Source organism: Anguilla rostrata, chromosome 7, assembly GCF_018555375.3.
Source record: "Anguilla rostrata isolate EN2019 chromosome 7, ASM1855537v3, whole genome shotgun sequence".
Classification (NCBI taxonomy): Eukaryota; Metazoa; Chordata; class Actinopteri; order Anguilliformes; family Anguillidae; genus Anguilla; species Anguilla rostrata.
Window position 1 is genome coordinate 10,749,589 of NC_057939.1, and position 20,454 is coordinate 10,770,042.

The 20,454-nt window shown below is 40.5% G+C and overlaps 1 protein-coding gene and 1 long non-coding RNA gene across 3 annotated transcripts; one reads left to right on the forward strand and one right to left on the reverse strand.

Moving 5' to 3' along the window:
* Nucleotides 1-945: 945 nt before the first annotated feature.
* LOC135258976 (uncharacterized) lies at nucleotides 946-15,896 on the forward strand. The gene is made up of 3 exons (XR_010331166.1): nucleotides 946-1,184; nucleotides 8,907-9,058; nucleotides 15,621-15,896. It is a non-coding gene; the product is annotated as an uncharacterized LOC135258976 (long non-coding RNA).
* On the reverse strand, nucleotides 2,336-17,002 carry il17rel (interleukin 17 receptor E-like). Of its 2 annotated transcripts, none has more exons than XM_064342733.1 (17): nucleotides 16,760-17,002; nucleotides 15,225-15,252; nucleotides 14,026-14,169; nucleotides 12,775-12,881; nucleotides 12,546-12,663; nucleotides 11,757-11,801; nucleotides 11,311-11,450; nucleotides 9,481-9,552; nucleotides 9,344-9,398; nucleotides 8,835-8,998; nucleotides 8,665-8,709; nucleotides 8,063-8,120; nucleotides 7,830-7,966; nucleotides 7,680-7,745; nucleotides 7,533-7,590; nucleotides 5,731-5,834; nucleotides 2,336-5,458 (listed from the first exon to the last, which is right to left on the reverse strand). In XM_064342733.1, exons 1-16 carry the CDS (start codon nucleotides 16,856-16,858, stop codon nucleotides 5,776-5,778), a joined length of 1,395 nt encoding a protein of 464 aa, XP_064198803.1. In that variant the 5' UTR covers nucleotides 16,859-17,002; the 3' UTR covers nucleotides 2,336-5,458; nucleotides 5,731-5,775. The 2 variants fall into 2 exon arrangements, with proteins under 2 accessions (XP_064198803.1, XP_064198802.1); XM_064342732.1 differs by having other exon boundaries at nucleotides 5,731-5,838.
* Nucleotides 17,003-20,454: the final 3,452 nt, after the last annotated feature.

Sequence of the window (20,454 nt, forward strand, 5' to 3'; positions counted from 1 at the left end):
AAAGAAACATTTCACCAGTATTCACAACACATCTTTTTAAATGTTACTGCCATCTCAAGAGTGAAAGTATTTCAAATATATTTCATATATGTCTGCTGTACACTCACAATCACATTTATATCATCCACATTACACACGTCTTATCTCCGTCTTGTTCCTCTCTGCCTCACCACAAGAAAATACATTTTGAACATGGGAGAGAGTGAGACGGCCACTCCATAAACTACAATATTGACATAAGACCAATGTTAAATTGTACTGCAGTAATTTATTTCCTTCATCCATCACAGTTTCAGTTGTATGTGCCAACTCTACGTGTCTGGACCGAATGCGCGTCTGTACCGTCCAGTTATTTAAAAAAAATAATAAGCAAGCAACATTGCCACCTGCTGGTCAGGAATTATTGCATAAGGAATTGTTGCATAATTGACACTAGATGGCACAGTGGCGGATATAATCCAATGCAGGAATGCGAAAACGAATGAACATCAGAGTTTTAAATGTATGGTGGGGTGTAACAGCTTTAATGTCGTTATTTGGTAAGGCCCTTCTTCGACCCGAAGAACGACTGCTTCCTTATGCATTTGTTTATTGCACGGCCATAATGACTCCATTAACGTCCAGGTTATTTTAAAGGTATATTCAATATTATTTTATTTCTTGCCAGTTTATTCGACTTTATAGTGAGACACAGCTGATTATTTGCATGTAAACACTGGACTTCAGTAAGTCTAGTAACAATTCACATAGGTTAGTGTTAATATCACCCTGTAGGGCATTTGATTCTTTATTTGGTTTCTCAAAATGTGGAATTAAAACTGAACATTTCATAATTTGCAACCCATGTTCGTTATTTAGCCGAATTCCAATCTCAATAAAATCAATAAAACCTAAAAATAAGGAAACAGTCGCTTTGATAATTAATTTACTGTCAAGGGGAAGCATCATTTTTAGTTAGTTCCCCTTATCTCACTGACAGTAATTCCCTTAACAGATATCATTGTGGCAGTGAAAGCGTCACAGCGTCACCTGAACTGTGCTCTCTCTTCCTCTTACGGGCTGCATTTCTGCAAACTCATTTGGCTACACAAAATGTTCCTATACGCGGCTGATGATTTGCGTCGCTGTCATCAACACATTATGAAAGCTTATATGTCAGTGATGTGAACGCCAGCGTCTCCGAGGTAAGGCGATAACACGTTTGAACCGCCCTTAGTTCACGTGCACGAAACAATAGTATGTATGCAAAAAAGGAAAGAGTTGCGTTTTCCTCTCTTGCAAAGTAACTCCAAAGAAGTTCCTTCTCGTTATTAAGGCCGAGTCTGAAACACCACAGCAGCTGTTACTTCTCAGTATCGATTAGTTGATGCGCTAAGTAAATTTTACCAACAGGAATAGACCAGGAAATAACCTCACATATTAACGGTTCCCAATCTCTGAACAGAACAATTATTTAACAAAATATATATTTAAATATATGGAGATCCAGTAGTCTATATTGTGTTATTTTTTGTCTTGTAGTGGTAAGGGAATGCCGTTCTGATAGTACCTATTTTCGGATTTTTGCTTATATATCACTGATATCAAGACCTAATACTAACGTATTTGTGAGCCATTGTTATACGAATACACTGGATTGAAGTATTACTGCAATCTGTGAATATAACCAATAGAATGTATTAACAAGCAAAAATTAATTGCGGAAGGGAATATTGTCGGGTGTGTTTGATGATCATCAATTGCGGTGATTGCCAAACTCGGTCCTGGAGCTCTATCACAGTGTGTTTTCCACGTCTCCTTAAATCAGACGTGTCAGGCTCCAGTCTTGGAGGGCTGCAGTGTCTGCTGCTTTTCAGTGTGTTTCAGCACTTAAGTGATTAATTGAAGTCATTTATTGGCAAAGGAGTCCACATGGCTTGTTTCCCAGGCCTAAACTGGCTGCAGATTGAAAGAAATGACAAAAACCTGCAGACACTGCGGCCCTACCGGACCAGAGTTTGAGACGTCTGGCCAAGATAATTGGTTACCGCGTAAATCAGGGGTTTTAGGATTTTGGTCCTGATTGGACCTACTATGTATGCTGGTTTTCATTCCAACCGTAATTGCCACAGTTGAATTCTAATGAGGTATTACTATTTGTAATTAAGATACTTTTAATGTTTACTGAATTATTTGCCCTCTTAATGCAACATTATATCAAAAATAGCCACGCGTTCCATATGTTTTTAATTAACATTTTTATGTACCCATTTTTATTTCATAATTTTCTTTTTTGCTAGAGAGACCTGGCCAAGAAAGCAGCTTCCGCCCTGCTGACAATGACAAACATAAACCATTTAAAGTGATACATTTTTAATGTTAAAGTAAAAAGCACAATGACAGTCCTGGACTGTGATGAATTCCAGGCCTTTAACCTTAGCTTGAAATTCATTTCAAGTAATGAGCTCCTGTATTTGAAACATCTTTGAAGATCATTCCAAGTTGCAGGAGCAGGAAATTTACAGGCCTTTTAACTCAACTCTGTACAGACCTTTGGCACAGTTAGTGAAAATAATCCAGTGAGTGTAGACAGTAGTTATTCTTACTTTGAGAAATGATACTGAGGGATAATATTCACGTCTCTGCTCTTTTAATCTGTCAGATCAATTAGTGAGAAGGGGTCGGTACCATCATCCTCCATAGTGGACACTTCAAACTTTACTGGACTCTCTGATGGACAGAGATGTGTGGGGTTTTTTTTTTTGTTTTGTTTCTTTGTTTGTTTTTATCATTTTTTGAAATGACTGTTTTCATGTATGTCTTTGAATAGGCTGATTATAACCACAGCCATCAAACGTTTTACCAAGGATACTGATGTCCATCCTGTGGTAATGAGCTATATTGAAAACAATTCAGAGGTTCCTATTACATTGTTGTTTTCAGTTCATTAAATCATAGACTGATAAGTGAAATCAATGAGCTCCTAAGTGATGAAAGTGTGTTCACCTGGTGATACTAGACCATGTGTAGAGTTCAAAGACATAGCAATGACAATGAGTTAACCTACATTGTGTTAAAACACTTAAGGAATAAAATTATGCAAGTGTACAACAACTTTGGTCCAGAGGCCAGCTGTAACAACAACAAGCATACACAATGCAGTAGATCCTTCATCATGCACAATAATCTGGCCCAGTTTAAAGCATACAGTACAGTAAGACTGAAATGAAATGGAGCAAGTAAGGCACAATTCAAAACACAATAAATAAAAAGAATAATATGTATTTCAGTGCATATACAGAACAAGCTGTCTAATGTAACATTCAGAACAATCGTGGGTTTGGCAGTGTGAAGTCTCAGTTCCTTGCTGTTTTAATAGCATATTCAACACATTACATTACAGGCATTTAGCAGATGCTCTTATCCAGAGCGACTTACACAACTTTTACATAGCATTTTACATTGTATCCATTTATACAGCTGGATATATACTGAAGCAATTCCGGTTAAGTACCTTGCTCAAGGGTACAACGGCAGTGTCCTTACCCGGGAATGGAACCTACGACTTTTCGGTTACAAGCCCAGTTCCTTACCCACTGTGCTACACTCCGTCCGAATGACCAACCTAGACAAATGTCCGGCTCAGTACTGGATAGCACGTAAAATATTACCTTTAAAATGCATCCTGGAGCACTTATTCACTAGATAAATAACATGACATACTGTTCATACCACAATAACATATGTACTTTATATATTAATCTATATATACAGTACCAGTCAAAGGTTTGGACACACCTGACTGAATGTATGTTTCTCATGATCTTAAAGACATTTTGATCTAAAGGCTTATGCTGAAATGCTTGAAATTAGTTTCTTAGACAAATATAAATAGTGAAGTTGATGCCTATGTATGAATGTATTTACAAAACTAAAATTTTACTTAAAAAAAAAAAAAAAAAAATGTTTTTTGAAATGCATCCCCAGCAAGTAGTTTTCATTGAATTGAAGGCACACTTAATCAACATGGCTACCACAGCATTCTGCAGCGACACAATATTCCATCTGGTTTGCGCTTAGTTGGGCCGTCATTTGTTTTTCAACAGGACAATGACCCAAAACACACCTCCAGGCTTTGTAAGAGCTATTTGACAAAGAAGGGTGGTGATGGAGTGCTGCATCAGATGACCTGGCCTCCACAGTCACCTGACCTAAACCCAGTAGAGATGGTTTGGGATGAGTTGGACTGGAGAGGGAAGGAAAAGCAGCCAGCAAGTGCTCAGCATATATGGGAACTCCTTCAAGACTGCTGGAAAAGCATCCCAGGTGGCTACCTCATGAAGTTGGTTGAGAGAATGCCAATAGTGTGCCAAGATGTTATCCAGGCAAAGGGTGGCTACTTTGAAGAATGTGAAATATTTTTTACTTTTTTTGGTCACTGTATTATTCCATTTGTGTTATTTCATAGTTTTGATGACTTGACTATTATTCTAAAATGTGGAAATTAGTAAAATAAAGAAAACCCCTTCTCTGAGTAGGTGTGTCCAAACTTTTGACTGGTACTGTATATTAATTATATATAATCCATTCAATTATAGATTACATCACATTATATCAGAAGAATTACAGTAGTAGCATTTTTAACTGAGGACATAAACGCAGGCTACATTATGGAAAAAAGTGCATGTGAATACAGGGGAACCTGGCTGCAGAGGTGTGTAGTACAGCAAAGCACCTGCTATGAGGAAAACCCAGGCAGAGCTACAACTTCTGTCAACCTCTTTAAATTCTTAACTTAATGTCTTGACTTCCACGGACAGAAGTCAGCACACAGTAAATTCACATTTAAATTGGCTTTTGAAGTTGGGAGAGTTCTGAAAAAAATGCCAGAAATGTGTCGGAACGGGAGTCGCCGGTCTCGTGGATGCCTTGCGTGCAAGGCTGTGGATCTAGGGCAAAAGTTCTCCGAATTGTTCCAGAGGGATGGACGTCAGCACAGGAGGCACCCCGGGGAGCGTCATGGTTGCGTAGTCATATCTGACACTGGCAATTTTACCATAGGCTAGGCCTAATATTACATGCAAACCATCAGCCTTCCGTAATGGCCTTCAGCAAGCTGGCTCAGATGTGGGTTTTAACCTTTCGACCGCAAGAGAATCTCAGGAGACCTGCAGGGGTCCCTCAGAGAGGGACTGTTGGCCATGCCCTGTATTTGAATCAGTAAGTGTAACAGACCCGTCCAAACCGAGCGGCAGTTTCTCCGGATCCCTAGTGGGCTGCTGGGCGTGGTCCTCCCTGTCAGCAGCCAGGAGAGTAACCACAGCGAACGGTTGAATCACTAAAAAACATGGTCCCCTGTGTCAACCACAGTGTGCTCTTGCCCTGTGCTCCCTGTGAAGCGTCAGTTAAGATTTACCTGCCGTATGTTCGTACTGATGATAGCGGGCATGTCTTCTGTTTGCTTGTCTCTTCTGATAAACTGGATAAATTCACACACAGACACACACACACACACACATAGAGGCACATTAATCAAGCTCTGTCACACCATCAGCTTTGAAACCCCACCCCTGCCCAACAATGCCTGTAACTTCACATGTCTAATCTATCTATCTGTTTAATCCGTGCATACATATAATCCTGTCATATGCCCACTCAAATAGGCGTACTGCTGCTCGTGTCACTCTCAAAGTTTCCCCCTGTAAATTAAGTTAAAACGAACTCTTAAAGACAAAACAACAATGAAGGTACCTGTCAGCGTGATGTTTCCTGCGAGCCCTGCAACGATCATTAGCGTCACAAAGGTGAAGGCCGACACGAATAGCCAATCAGCCCTGCAGAGGTACTGTCTATTCCTGGCTGAAGGCACGTCCATAGGAGACAAAGAATAATGTGATGAATAGAAAGGAACCTGCCGTAACGCCCGCATGCAGAAGCTAGCAGCTGCACACAGGCAGCACAATAGAAGGTCAGCGCTAAACCAATAAGCCTTTGTTAGCTGTAGATTACATGAGAGCTACTGCAACACACAGAGCTAGTTGATCATCATGACTTGCATAAGGTTGTTTGCCCAGTGCATGTCATTTGCACAAGCAGAGCAATCAAATGTGGATGTAAACATACCTGTGTGTGAGAGAGTTAATTTTACAATTTTACTGAAGGGGGATTGGCTTCAAATGCAGTACTTTTTTCTAATAACGTGACAATGGCATTCATAGCTAGTCCTGAAACCTCAGTCACACACAACTCGTTTCATAACTTGCCATAAGCTGTGTTCGTGTATAATTCTTAATGTAGTTTTTACTAGTTTTTCAAATATTTTAAAAATCATTTTTACTGGTAACCACCACTTTTTCACGTAGCACGCAGTCTACTGTACATGTCACAACCTGACGTGAGGCAGAATCTACATGGAACCTACAGATATGGCTGCTTGTGCTCGTGCAAATTCAGTCTGATTAAAAAAATGCCACAGACAGGTATGCTCCTCTTGCTGCCAGTAGCCAGTCATATTAGATAATTTTAGCAGATCCGTGCTTCTAGGGAATCTTTCATACCTCACACTCATCAAATTGTACCCATTTATTTTGTTGGTTATTAAATTTCAGATCAAGTTTCAGATCAAGCAATCAATTCACTTTTTTCTCTTTTAATCACTACTTTGGAATGGCGATCACCAGTTGCTGACCTTTTCCATTCCTGCAGTTTTTTCAACAGTTCAGTAGGGTGTGGACCAATGTGTTATCTTATGTCAATCCTTATTGCGCACCATTAAGTTATCCGTAGGTGCTGCCCAGGAGAGGCATTTCCAATATGACATGTAAATCAAATACAAATAGTGCAACACAATTTAAAAATTATATTTACCGAGCAAATAAAGTCACCGCAATGTTTCAGTCATTCGACCTGCGCCCTGAGGAAGTTCAAATTACCAACATTGTGGTGACTTTATTTGCTCAGTAAATATAATTTTTTAAAATAGCGGTGCGCCCTTTTTCTTTGATTTACGTGTGAACCAATGTGTGCCTCGAGAAACAGTGAAGCAAGCCACCCGGACCTTTTCAGTGTGCAAATCTGCATGCAAGATCATTTGAGGTAGAGCATTGCTGAACTCCACGCTTTAATAAATGACACAGGGGTACAGGTTCAGTAAGGTCCCAACTAACCAGAATGGTCACTAGTGTGCGGCGAGGGATTACTCTGGTGGCGAAAAACCCTCGCTCACTGGATGCCGCTACAGCTAATTGTACGTCTCGATGGATCTCCAGGTGCTACACTTCATATTGGTAAGACAACTTGACAGGCCCTTACGACTGTTAATTGTATTGTCGAAGAAAGGCCTTAACCAGATGCGCACCCCGAAAATGTCCTTTTCCCTGCAATGTAAGTCAAATGCTACAGCACTACACTGTCACTCTGGCGACACTCTTAAGATTTATTCTTCAGCTCAGAGAGATACAAGAGCCCGAATGGCGGGAGCCATTGGTGATGTGTGTCATCATATCACGGCTCAGTTAATCAGCTTGTTTAGCTGGACGTGTAACTGCACTCACTGCACTGCAAGTGGCACTGAAGAACATGGGTGGAAAACTGCACATCAGCCCTCCTTACCTGTGGAAAGGAAACATACGAGTAGAGTCAGTCTTAGCATATCAGAGCCCCCAAAGAAATGCAGCCGCAGACGTCAGCAGCCCACTTACACGGATGCAGACGTCAGGCTGGCATATGTCTCCCGTTAGATTGACAGGTACAGGGCTCATCTTCTCCTTGAAGACAGGGAAAATGTTGATTATTAATATTATTGTTGTTGTTATTATTATTATTATTATTATTATTATTATTATTATTACCACAGTGACAGAGGTGATTTCTCCGCACTCCAGGGGCTGGCCGTTCTGGCACACTTGCAGGGAAAGCTTGGTTCTGATCCGAGATGTTAAGGTGGCTTGGGGCTGGCCTTGCCCTTCTGTCATCATTAGGTCCCATTCTAAAAGAATATTTGTGTAATTCAAAAACAATCAAAAAGCTAATAAATAACCAAAGTTATTATATGTAATTATGACAGTCGGTAAGGATAAATTACCAAGGAAATTCCTGTCAGAAAATGGACATTTAATCCAGGATCCTGCATCTGTAGTGAACTGTGAAAGAACAGCACTCTATCAGAACTCCATACAACTCCATACAACAAGCAATATTCTCACTGGGACAGCACTGTGTGTTAAACAGTTTGGCAACTTGACATAACCACAAGATTTCAACAATTCAGCTTCAGCTTCATAAAGGGACAATCCGACTCATGTAAGCAGTGTAGCTCAGCCTGGGTAAGGGAGGCTGCTTGGCACGTATAGTAAAAAACGGACACCCGTTACAGTCTAGTTCTTTTCTCTGATATCCAAATCAGCTCAACTGAAACGTTGTTATTGCATGAACCCACTCAATGAGTGGGAGAGATACAACCGCATGACTGGCTAGATTAAACCCACTTGACCCTGGAACGCAGCTAATTGTATCCCATTTGGTTTCAGTCTGAGACGATTCGTACCCTCATATCAATGCATTTTTGTTTTTGAATACCAGGGAAAGTGGAACTTCCTGGTTTGTTTTGCGAATGCAAAACAGAAGCATCATGGAAACAATTGGATTATTTCATTGCTCGTGATCTGTGACAGGAAACTTATTTACCTTCATGCACAGCTTTGGGTGTGGATCCACTCTAGCGTATGTCACCTGAGGCAAAGGTAAACACGTACACGAAGAGAGTTTCACAGAGCTTCTGATGCGGCATAAAGATCATTGTCATAAGAGGAAATCAAATTTGGAGAAGCATGAAATGCAAACAGTGAGCGCCTGACCTTTTTTCTGCCAGTGGTCTGAGTGGAATTGGCCAGGTCCTCGCAGTCACTCTCTCCCTCTCTCTGGCACAGTGTGATCACTGCCTTGACTGGACACCCTGGTTCCCAGGACAGCGCCCCCTTTTCTGAGTCAAAGGTCACCCCTGACCACAGCTCCTCTGTGCCTGAGGGAGAAATCACCATGGTCACCATGCAATGAGCTGCATTTACATCGTCATCAAGTGGTATATTACATTTGCATTTTTCTCAAGCAGTGCGGTGTGTTAATTGTGTTTATGGTTTTAGTTCATAGCCTACAGTTTTGTCTGTGAGAGAATCGGATTGATGCTTTAAATGTAAATACTTAGGTGCTCTTAGTTCATTCTTCGGGGTAAATACAAAACAGTTCAAGATATTTCAGTAACTACATTCCTAATGTTGATTGATAGAGGGTATGGGAGAGAGCTGTACACAAATATCCATTATTATTATTATTAGTAGTAGTAGTAGTAGTAGTAGTAGTAACTCACGGTTTTTGAACGGGCAGACTTGAATCCTAGGAGCATCGACCATGGATGTCCAACCCTATGAAACAGCATCATTAGAACAATCATGTTTTATTCATCACCACTTTACAGTCAGTAACTAAGAGGAGCGACAGTCTCACCTCAATGCACAGACAAGGCAGCGGAGAGAAGAACCGAAGTGTGGCATTCTTGAAGGGGTCCTCCCTTCTGAGCTGCGATAACAGCAAACACACATGCACGCGCACACACACACACATGCACAAGATGTCATAACTAAGCTCCGGGCATCATCGGAATGTCGTCAGATCTGATTTCATTGATGTGGTAGGAAATTCTCAGTAACTGTATTACAGATTATCAGAATAATTTCATTGTGAAACATTCATCTTGTGATATACTAGAAGTGTGTGTCATGGGACATGAAACAAGAAGCAGACGTAGTCATTAGCTAACAATGGCCTGGCCCCATTTTCTTGTGCTCTGTTTGATTAGGTTGATTGCAAATCAGTGATTATCACTTCAGGTGCCAGTATACTCAAAAGGGAACTGAGACAAACAAGACACAGTGTTTTGTATGGCACAATATATGTGTGCACGGTGTGTGCACAAGCACCCAGCACAAACTTCACAATTTCGCAGACCTCCTCTCGTCTGCAATTAGTGCATACAAATATCATGTGGTTGGTTGCGTCATAGTTGACTGGCTAGGGTCACAGTTCCACTTTATTTTTCTGTTTATCTCATAAATGCACTGTCATATAGCAAGTCGTGTGTGTAGATGAGATATAAGAGATTTTGAGAAGAGATGTCCTATCCGTTGACCGCATTTGTTAGCCAAACTAAGAATACATATTTTGGACAGAAAGGTAGACAAATGAAAGTTCTGGAAACTAGTAATGCAATGCTTTTGCTAGCTACCTCTTTACTACACTATATTTCCAAAAGTACGTACAAATCTGAACATCACATCTATATGTACTTGTTAAACATCTCATTCCAAAATCATGGACGCTAATATAGAGTTGGACCACCTTTTGCTGCTATAACAGCCTCCTCTCTTTTGGAACATGGCTGTGGGAATTTTCTTCCATTCGGCCACAAGAGCATTAGTGAGGTTGTGGCACTGGTGTTGGGCATAAGGCCTGGCTTGCAGTCGGCATACCAATTCATCTCAAAGGTGTTTGATGAGGTAGAGGTCAGGGCTCCAAGCAGGCCAGTCAAGTTTTTCCCCACCAAACTCAACAAACCATTTTTATGGACCTTGCTTTGTGCATGAGGGCATTGTCATGCTGAAACAGGAAAAGGCCTCCCCAAATCTGTTGCCACTAAGTTGTAAGCGCACAATTCTCTAGAATGTAATTGCATGCTGTAGCATTAAGTTTCCCTTCACTGGAACTAAAGAGCCTAGCCCAAATCATGAAAATCAGCCCCAGACCAATGTTCCTCCTACACCGCTTTGAGGCTGAGTAGTTGTTGCTCCCATACCTTTCCACTTCACAATAACAGCACTTACAGTTGACTGGGACAGCTTTAGCAGGGCAGAAATTTGACAAACTGACTTGTTTGAAAGGCGGCATCCTATGACAATGCCGCATTGAAGCTCTTCAGTATGACCCATTCTACTGCCAATATTTGTTTGCCAATTTTAATTTCTGTGAGCTTGATTTTATAGATTATAGTGTAAATAATGGGTGCGGCTGAAATAACTGAAACCACTAATTAGAAGGGGTGATTTGGTCTTTTAGAAATATAATTTCACCTTTCATGGTTAGTTTCCTCATATTTTATTTGCCAAGCTTCATGTGCCAAACTTCTTGTGTAAATAGGCTCTGTGTGTCGTGAGCGAGAATGAGTGAAAAGCTATGCCTCGCCAGGGTTAATGAATAAAACTCCACGTGTCAACGCTGTACGGTAAATGAGACAAACGGCCGGTGTCTGGCCAGTTTGAGAAGACGTGCAGAGTGTCTCACCAGCGTGTAGGCCTCAGTCTCGCTGCAGATGTCCCATCGGTGGCACAGCCTCAGGTGGTAATTTCTGTCCTCCAGCATGTCCGAGACTCTCACCGATATCTCCCGTCTGTCCATGTCCACGGCGTATGCTATCTTTCCGGCTGTCCGAAGAGGCGGGACATAACGCTTAAAGAGACGGTTCGCTTTCTGGAGTCATTTCAAAAATAATTTTTGTTTTGAATGCTTTTTATTGGCCCGTACAGTTCTTGCGTGTGATGGAGGATATTTTTCAATGCTTCCTTTTACAGTCCACTGGGTATTCACCAGGTAAATATGTGGTCATTGAATAAATACTAAGAAAATAAAATTAAAATACTGAGAAGCACCACCTAAGTGACTGCCTTGTAGTTATGAAAGGTCTAGTTGTCAGCCTGCATGTAATTGTAACTGTAACAGAGGAGACTCACTGATGCATGATGGGACATGGCTCCTTAAGTCTGCATTGTCGCAGCCTGGAATGAGAAGGAGAGACTCATTTATGACAATGACTCATAGTTTCATTATAGATCAAGATGAAGATGCTTTATTGCCCTATCAGTAAAAACTGAGAGAGATCTGTAGCGGTACAGCTCACACAATTCATACACAATACACACCATGTCATTATAAATTTTCATCAAAAATCAATATAGTTCAAGGGATTATCCCAAAATAAAAATGAAAGTAATCGAATTAAGCAATAACAATAATAATAAAAATGTCCAATAAAGTATATGTTATGGTGTAACAGTCAATAGTAACTCCCTCTTCAGCGTGCTCTTGTCAGCTGAGAGCTCTACGTGATGTTTAGGTGGACAGTGTCCTGCTGTACATTCTGTTTCCAGTTTGGGTTTTTGGCTGAAAGGACACGTGCATTATGAAACCCCTGGGCATGAGCAGGGAGGATTTGCAGAGGTGTTTTCAGCCATCGCTCATAACAGTAACCCTCAGAGAAACGACTTTAACACCAGACTAATGTTTGTCTAGCACAAGCCTATACACAGGTAACATACCGTGCACGCACAAACACACACATAGACATGCAGACGTGGACATGCAAATGCACACACGCACACACAAGTAAGCACATCCACATACACACACACACACACACACACACACACGAGAAAGCCCATACACACACACACACACACACACAGGCAGTCAAAAACAGGCACACGCATACGAGCAGACGCGCACAGGCCCAAACTCCTCACCTTGAACGCGGTACGTTCGAGACAGCGTCGTGTCGCAGTAGTCAGGGAATGTTCTGAGCGTTACTTGAACATTCTGGCTGGGGCTCACTTCAATCACGCAATCGTCCTGCACCTCCACCTACAAACAGCATACAGCTGCAGTTCACACGGTCTATCTGACATTGTTTTAAATATTTCCACTGTCTACTGTGTGAGTATAGAGGTGATAGAGATGGGAGTGGATGGGTACCAGCTGTCCCGCGAGTCTCTCTCTGGCCTTTCTGGGGAAGGTCACGACCCTGCAGTGCTCCAGCATGCTGGGGGAGGCCGTGCAGACGGACACGCCACGCAGGAGCTCTGAGGAACACAAGTCAGCCGCGGTTACGTTCCTGTGAATTTCGTGCGAAGTGGAGGCAAAGGTGGAAAAAATAAGGAGGATTTCAACAGTTTGTGGGGTGAGGATAACGCGCTGATGGTGCTGTGGGAATCAAAAGAGGGAGGTTAGGTCACGTCCAGGGGTCTTTCTGCGCAACAGCCCTGCGTCGAATGAAAAGCAACACTTGTTGTAAGGAATACTGGAAAAATTAACTGGAAGAAAAACAGTCATTAAACATCCCCTTTTGGGTAGCTATTGAATTAACTAACTCCAGTTAACTGGTTGGACTGATTCTCCTTCAATGGGATACACCTCCTTTGGAATAGTAAGGCCCCCAGCCATCATACGTGTCTAGAAGTTCAAGCATAATTGCGTCACAGCACTTTTAATCTTAACTTTTAATCACAATATTTATTCTGTCCTAAGTGCAGGATATACACTTTTATATTTTACCATTTTGTCCAGAACTGGAAAGAATGAAATACATAATAATCCTTTTGTATGTTCCATTTCTGCAGATACCTCACCCGACTGTATCACTGCATATATTTCCCCTCCGAATTATGGAATGACATCACTTGGTGGAGGTGGTGGATATGTACTGACCCTCAAAGCTGTAAAATCAATGTGTATCACTATATTATATATCACTACAGAGTGGTGCTATTGGTAGATTGATGAAATTGATGTGATGAAATATATGGTACAACTAGGCAAGAATGCAATTTGACCTGATGTCCTGGGTTGTTATGTTCAGAATAAATGGCAAACTAGGCAAACCAGATATTTATTTATATGTTTGATTGTATGCTCATCTATTACTTTTTTTAACCGGGTCAGCTGAGAAGCTGAAAATTTGTGCAAGGGATTATAACGGCAATAATGTGACGGGAGGATTGCGTAGGGATTGTATAGTCAATTAGATGAGGGCTGGATTAGGTAGTGCAAATAATTGCATAGTCAATTGAATGAAGGGAGGTTTAGGTATCTTTAATGACCACAGAAAGTCAGGATCTCAGTTTTACTTCTCACCCAGAACACAAATAGGTCTCCTAATGCTATAAAATTATATTTGCATATTCAGAGCCAGAAACAACGACAAACGCAGAAGGGTGAGATACATACCATTGATCTGTACAGTGGCCGTGACTTTGAGATGCAGAGAGCAATTCTGCTTCTTTTCACACTTCATCACCGTGGAGACCTTCAGGTTGTGTAAGACAGTGCTGTTGATTAGCGCTTGGCTTCGTTTACAGGGAGCCAGGGTGACTGCAATTGGGGGGGGGGGGGGGTGCAGGACAAAACACATCAGCAGGACTAGGGGGGAGTGGGGGTATCAGGTTGGAATAGGATATACTATGTATGGTAGGATAGTGGAAGATATTGGCATCTTAAGAAATGCTATGTGAGGTAAACTATTACACTGCCATTATAGAAATATTTCCCTTTATTTCTGCAGACTTATTGTCATCATAATTACACTCCATACATCTGACATCCAGGTTAGTTGTTTGTCCATACGATTAATCATACAATGCAAAATAATCTCTGGAGAGTGCTAGAACCAGCAGCTAAGGAGTATTGCGTTTAACTCTGGTCTGTGTACGTGGGGAAATGTGTATGTATGCGATAACTGCACACGGTTTATTGGCAGAACTTCAATGACTGTTGACTGCTGTGTGATGTTTGCGGATGCATGAACAGCAACACATTTTTTTAAGTTAAGCCAAAGTGTCTCGGCGGTTTAACTATAAGGACGCCCCGCCCTACACCCATTTCAAAGTTATGTGAGGCTGTCGTCACTTCTATTCACCGATAAATGTGTCTGAATTCCACTCCCTTGAAAATATTTTGGTGCTTATGACTTCTAATCTGTTTCTCAGATTAGTGATGTAGTACCTGTTTCCCGCCATGTAGTACCTGTTATTGATACCTGTAAGCAATATCAGTTCAGGGCACAGCTGAGTCACTAGCGCGGGAAACGTTTGTTACCCACAGGTAACAAACGACTAACCATAAAGTTCAAAGAGCCCATCATTCTACGACAACCTGACATTCATCCAAGTTTTTTTTTTTCCTCTGCTGTGTTTGTTGAAAGTCTCTCCAGGAATGATTATCTCTTCAGCAGCTGAAGTGTGGCGAAACCATGATATAGGATGAAATCAGTTGCCCAACCACACGTCATTCTACTGAAAAATCCCATGCGGCCTGAGACCACTGACCAAACCTGACTACTCACAGACATATTTAGGAAACTAATCACAACGTTGCAATGTAAGAAGCCTGTGAAGGGTCAAAGGACAGCAAAAGGAATGTCTACTCACAGTGGGGTCTTGCGTTGCAGTGGAGCCCCTGCCCCGGATAAGAGGACAAAAATTTACGTTAGCGGTGACTGGCTGCGCGTTCTTGAACCAAAGCCACAAAAGACAACAGCGAAATTCAGTAAACACATGCTGCCATTTGTTTAAAGCTAAATGAGTTGTGAAACCGAAGGAGGAAATGACTGCAATGTATTGGTTGGGAGAATACCAGGGGTTTCCCAAACTATAACAGGAACTTCCTGCTTTAATTCATTCACAGATTGAATTTAATGGTATTATTACATATCCTTATTTGTCTTGCTGCTCCAGTATTGGCCAAATTTTCTCCCTCACTCTCTCTCTCTCTCTCTCTCTGTGGCCCCCTTCCCTCTCTCTCTGTCCTCTCTCTCTCTCTCTCAGACACACTTTCACAGATTGTCATTGGCTGCCTTGCTGCCTGCGTGTTCGTGCAGCCACACACACCAATACTGAAGATGAACAAGGATTCCCCGTGACTGCGCAACGACAGTTAAGATGATTCAAGAGATCATGTTCATGGATTTTTTTTTCTTGCCAGAAATAGCAGGAAGATATGTTCTCTTAGTTGCAGAAGGGAAATAATAACAAACCGTTACGCTGACCTGATGATGGCTGGCCTGATGATATTTAGTAAAACAATAAAACAATAAGAATCCATGTTTGCTAATGATGCATCTTTTCTAATAAGGAAGTGATGCACATTTTATTTTTAATCTACAAACACACCATTACAAATAAATAATGTTATGCATAATCTCATTAATTCTTTATCACGTTCAACAAGTTAAATAGAGTGTGACTAAAGTTTTATTGTCGATCACCTGGTACATCAAATCCACTGTATTCAGTGAAATGATAAACCAAATGGTAGATGATAATATTTTCCCACCTTTTAAGCCATTTATTGTCACTGTCTTTCGTCTTTGTCGCCCAGAATATCTGCACAGTGAAATATTCACTGTTTAATCAACTCTTACAGAGATTATTACTAGTCTAGTGGACTCGTACAAACCCTGTTAGAGTTGATATTAAATATTAATTAATACTGGGCATTTTACTACGTACCCTGAGTCTTCTGTAGTATGATTCTAAACACAGATTCACATGACAAATGGACCACCCCTGCTGCCAGGTGTTCTAGCCAGCACAGGTAGTCAGCACACAACACATCAGCCACCTGCGAAGCACAGGGTACAGCTCCTGTATACATGAGAATCGCTAGTGACCGACCACGCATATAGGTTTAAGTAAGCATTTGCCAGCATTGCTGGAGTCAAGTGAATGCATGTGAACTGAACACAGTTAAGTGTACGGTATAAGTAAATAATACACCTGCAGTTATAATCATAATTATAATACCATGAATGTATTTTCATTATGGTTATTACCTGCAATAGTAAACATAATTATTATTATTTTATTTTATTTTATTTATTTATTTATTTTTTTAATGCTGCTGGCTATAATCTTGTACTGCTCTTTGTCAATAAAATAATGATAATGAAGATAAAATTCAATACCTGAGAGCAGTGCGTGCCACACGTCATGGTCCTCTGGATCCAGTTCTCTTGGGCCAGAACACCCCAGCCTATGAGGAGCAGTGTCAAAGCAGATCTCATCCTCACTCTGCAGCTGTGTTCTGATCCAGTCCCTGGTGTTTCCGATTATTTTCAAAGTGAAGTTGTGCCTGGTTTTGGTCTGGCCTGAGGTTCCCGGTCTTGTGAGTGATGTGCAGTCAGTGACCCACAGAGCTGTGGAGAGGTAGGGACCTGTCTTTTAAGACAGCTCAGACTCCGCCCCCTTGTCCTGCCTCTTCCTCACTAAGAGGTTACTGTCAGTCAATCAGCTGGATAAGAAACACTGCCCCAGTATCCCAGTGTTGACCAGTACATGCTACATTGCTAAGTTTTGTCAACATGAATGTTTGACTGCTGAGCACCTGCCAGGATTATTCTCTCACTTTCATTTGCAGTATAGAGCATCATGTACGTTTTCAAATGAATATTATGCAATGCACACTGTAGGAATGAAACTATGACTCTCACTCTATCTTTCTCTCTCTTTCTCACACACACACCCACAGAAAATGAAAATCAACAAATGAATGCCTCTGTTGTCTAAGAAATACCAGTAAATTTTCAGGTTAGGGTTTCTGGAACACTAAACCTCATTGTAGTAATGTTGTCCCTAAAAATGTACAATTAATGACACATTTCTAAAAGTATGTATGACTCATAATGCATTTCAATTCTATTTTACTCTTTGACAATGGTTTCAGTTAGAATAAACAAGAAGAGAATGTAAAAGCACATGTTTTGAGAGGGGATTACTAAAATGAATTTGTAAAATTATACTGCACAGTGCAGGCTACGTTCAAAATTAGGTAAATAGAGTTATTTTTAACAGGCTACAACACTACCAAACCTTCAACAAACACCGGTTTATCCATTTATGGTTCTTTAAACCTGAGAAAAAAGGAATGCTTGACAGGCAGCATGATGCAGGTTAGTTTAATTGGAACAAACCATAATTGATTCGGGTTTACTGAGAAGACGAGAATGAAATAGAGAACTTTTTGTGCAACAGAAAAGGCAAACAGTCTTTTTAGAGAGTTTCCTCTTCTTTGATCCTGTTTTTGAAGGCCATCATACCAGGTGATCATAGGCTTTCTGCAATTCACTGCCATAAAAAGACAGATAAACTGAAGTCAAAACCAGCAGGGTTCCACATGAAACAGCTCAGGTACCTTAAACCCCGATGGCACATATATGGAAATGCTGTCCATTCATGCAGCCATGCAATATTTAAATAATACTAATACGCTCTGAATTGCTGTTTGAGAGCAGCACATTGAATAGCAGTTGGCTTTTGCACAAAATAATAATAATAATAATAATAATAATAATACATTTAATTCAATGAACATTTCTGTTGTCTGTCTCTGGTGTTTAAAATCCAAGATTAAGATCATTTTTAGAAGTACCTGAATCACATTTCAGACTTCAGATTACATTTGCATTTATGGTGAAGAATGCAAATGGAACAAAGATACTGAGGTTAACATAAACTCCAAAGGCACATTTAGTAACTTCAATTGTGCTGATGATTTGCTGCTTCCAAATCGGTGACTTTAACGTTATACCAGAGACTGATACTAACTGAATGGCAGTGTGGTAATATAATCATTATATTGCATAAGCAATTACACCACATACCCTCAAGGGCACAAGACATGAATCTGTGTATTCAATTTAGATTTCCTGTGTGGGCTATCAGCTCTTCAGACAAATTATTATTCCAGTTATTAATGCAAATTATGAACATAATAATTTCATCCTGATTACTGTAAATACTATGCATGAGGAACATATAAAATGTAGCAAATATTATGTATGAAAATGATACTTTTCTGTACTAAAAACTGGTACCAAATGAACATTATAATTGACTTATACAAAAGTAACAATTATTTTAAAATTGCTTATATGAACTTCAGGAACAACGCAATAACTTTTAGACTAATTATATTTACATTTGCATAACTTGGCAGATGCACTATACTTTAAAAAGTGCTTTAAATTACAGTACAAGATTTTAGCAGGTAGAAACCCACAAGACAAATAATTTCATGTCTGCACAAATTGCACTTTTTTTTTTTCTTTTTTGGGGACATTTGAGACAAAAGTCTGGCATACAACTGTGATCTCCAACAGAAATTCACACTAATATGCTCTGCCAACTATTATTTCCCCTCATGTTCAGTTTCAAAGATGAAAGTTGTGACAAATTCCTGTAACTGGCCATGCTAAAAACCATTGAGGCTAGCGGAATGTAAACCCGAAACTTTCGCAACAGTGCCATTGAAATGTGAAAAAATTTCCGCTTACCTTCAGAAAGAAGCATCATTTTGATGCCAGGAAATGTGGGTAGAAACGTTAGTAACAACAAAGGACAGATATGAGATAAACTGATTAGTGTAACGCTGGGTGTTTCATGAAGACATGGGAAATAAACCTCATCTGTGTGTCTCTAAAGATGTAATTACTGAGATAAAGAACATTGGAGGAATGTCTCACTCATCCAAGAGTAGTATTCTAGGGCATATTGACGATAAAGCTTGCTTCGTCAGTGGCAAGTTATTGTGGTAAGAACTACTTAAAATGTAGCAAGTTAGTAAAAAAAACAAAAACAAATTTATGCTCCTACAAATATCAATCTGGAAATAAAGAGCCAGTTCTGAGCCAGTCGTTTTCCTTGCGGAGCTGGAGTTGGTGTAAGTGTGGGAAGGGGGGGCATAGTAATTGTGCTTAGGGACCGAGGAGGGGTGTGGGCGGGGGGTAGTTTCATGATGTACCCACTGACGCAGGTTTTTTTATTTACTGAAATGAACTCGGTCAACTACTTCATTCAGAGGTTCCGCGGCACTGCCCCACAACTCATATGAAAAGTGACAATCCAGTTCCTAAACCTGGGAAACACCCACACAATGATTTGAGTCAGGCTTACACTCATAAATACTCTGATGACACTGATACACATACACACCCCCCCGCCCCAATGACACATGCACCTCCCCCCACCCACCCCCCAACCACCCACACATATAGACCACTACCCCCTTTGCAGAATTGTCATTTTACATCTTTGTACATAGTGGCTGTCATACTGTCCTGAGTTTAATGGATCTTCTAAAATGTCAGGTAGCATAAATGTTAGGCCAAATCAAGTAATTAAGCCAGAAGTTTGTATGAAAACCTGGTACAGCCCTCGTGGCCTACCACTGCTCTACACTATTTCACAGTTTCAATTCTCCAAACGTAGAACTGTGTACATGTGTACAAAGTGCATAGTCAATTTTGACATGTGTCCAAACATGCCACTGGAAGCACTTTACCCATTGTGTTCTTTTTGCGATGCATATTGCTCCACCTGCTGGAAATATTGATACATTACATAGTTATACAAACCGGAAATAAAAATACTCATATATGATTTAGGTTTTTTTGCAGCAAATTTTGCAGTAGTAGTAATGGTTGTAGTTGTAGTAGTGATAGTAGTAGTAGTAATAATAGCAGTTTTTGAATGGACAGACCAGAACCCTCGGAACAACGCCCATGAACTGTTTGTGTATGTACTATGTGGATGTCTGTGCGTGTGTGTGTGTGTGTGTGTGTACAGATCCATCATTGTAAAGATTTTCATATTTTATATGAAT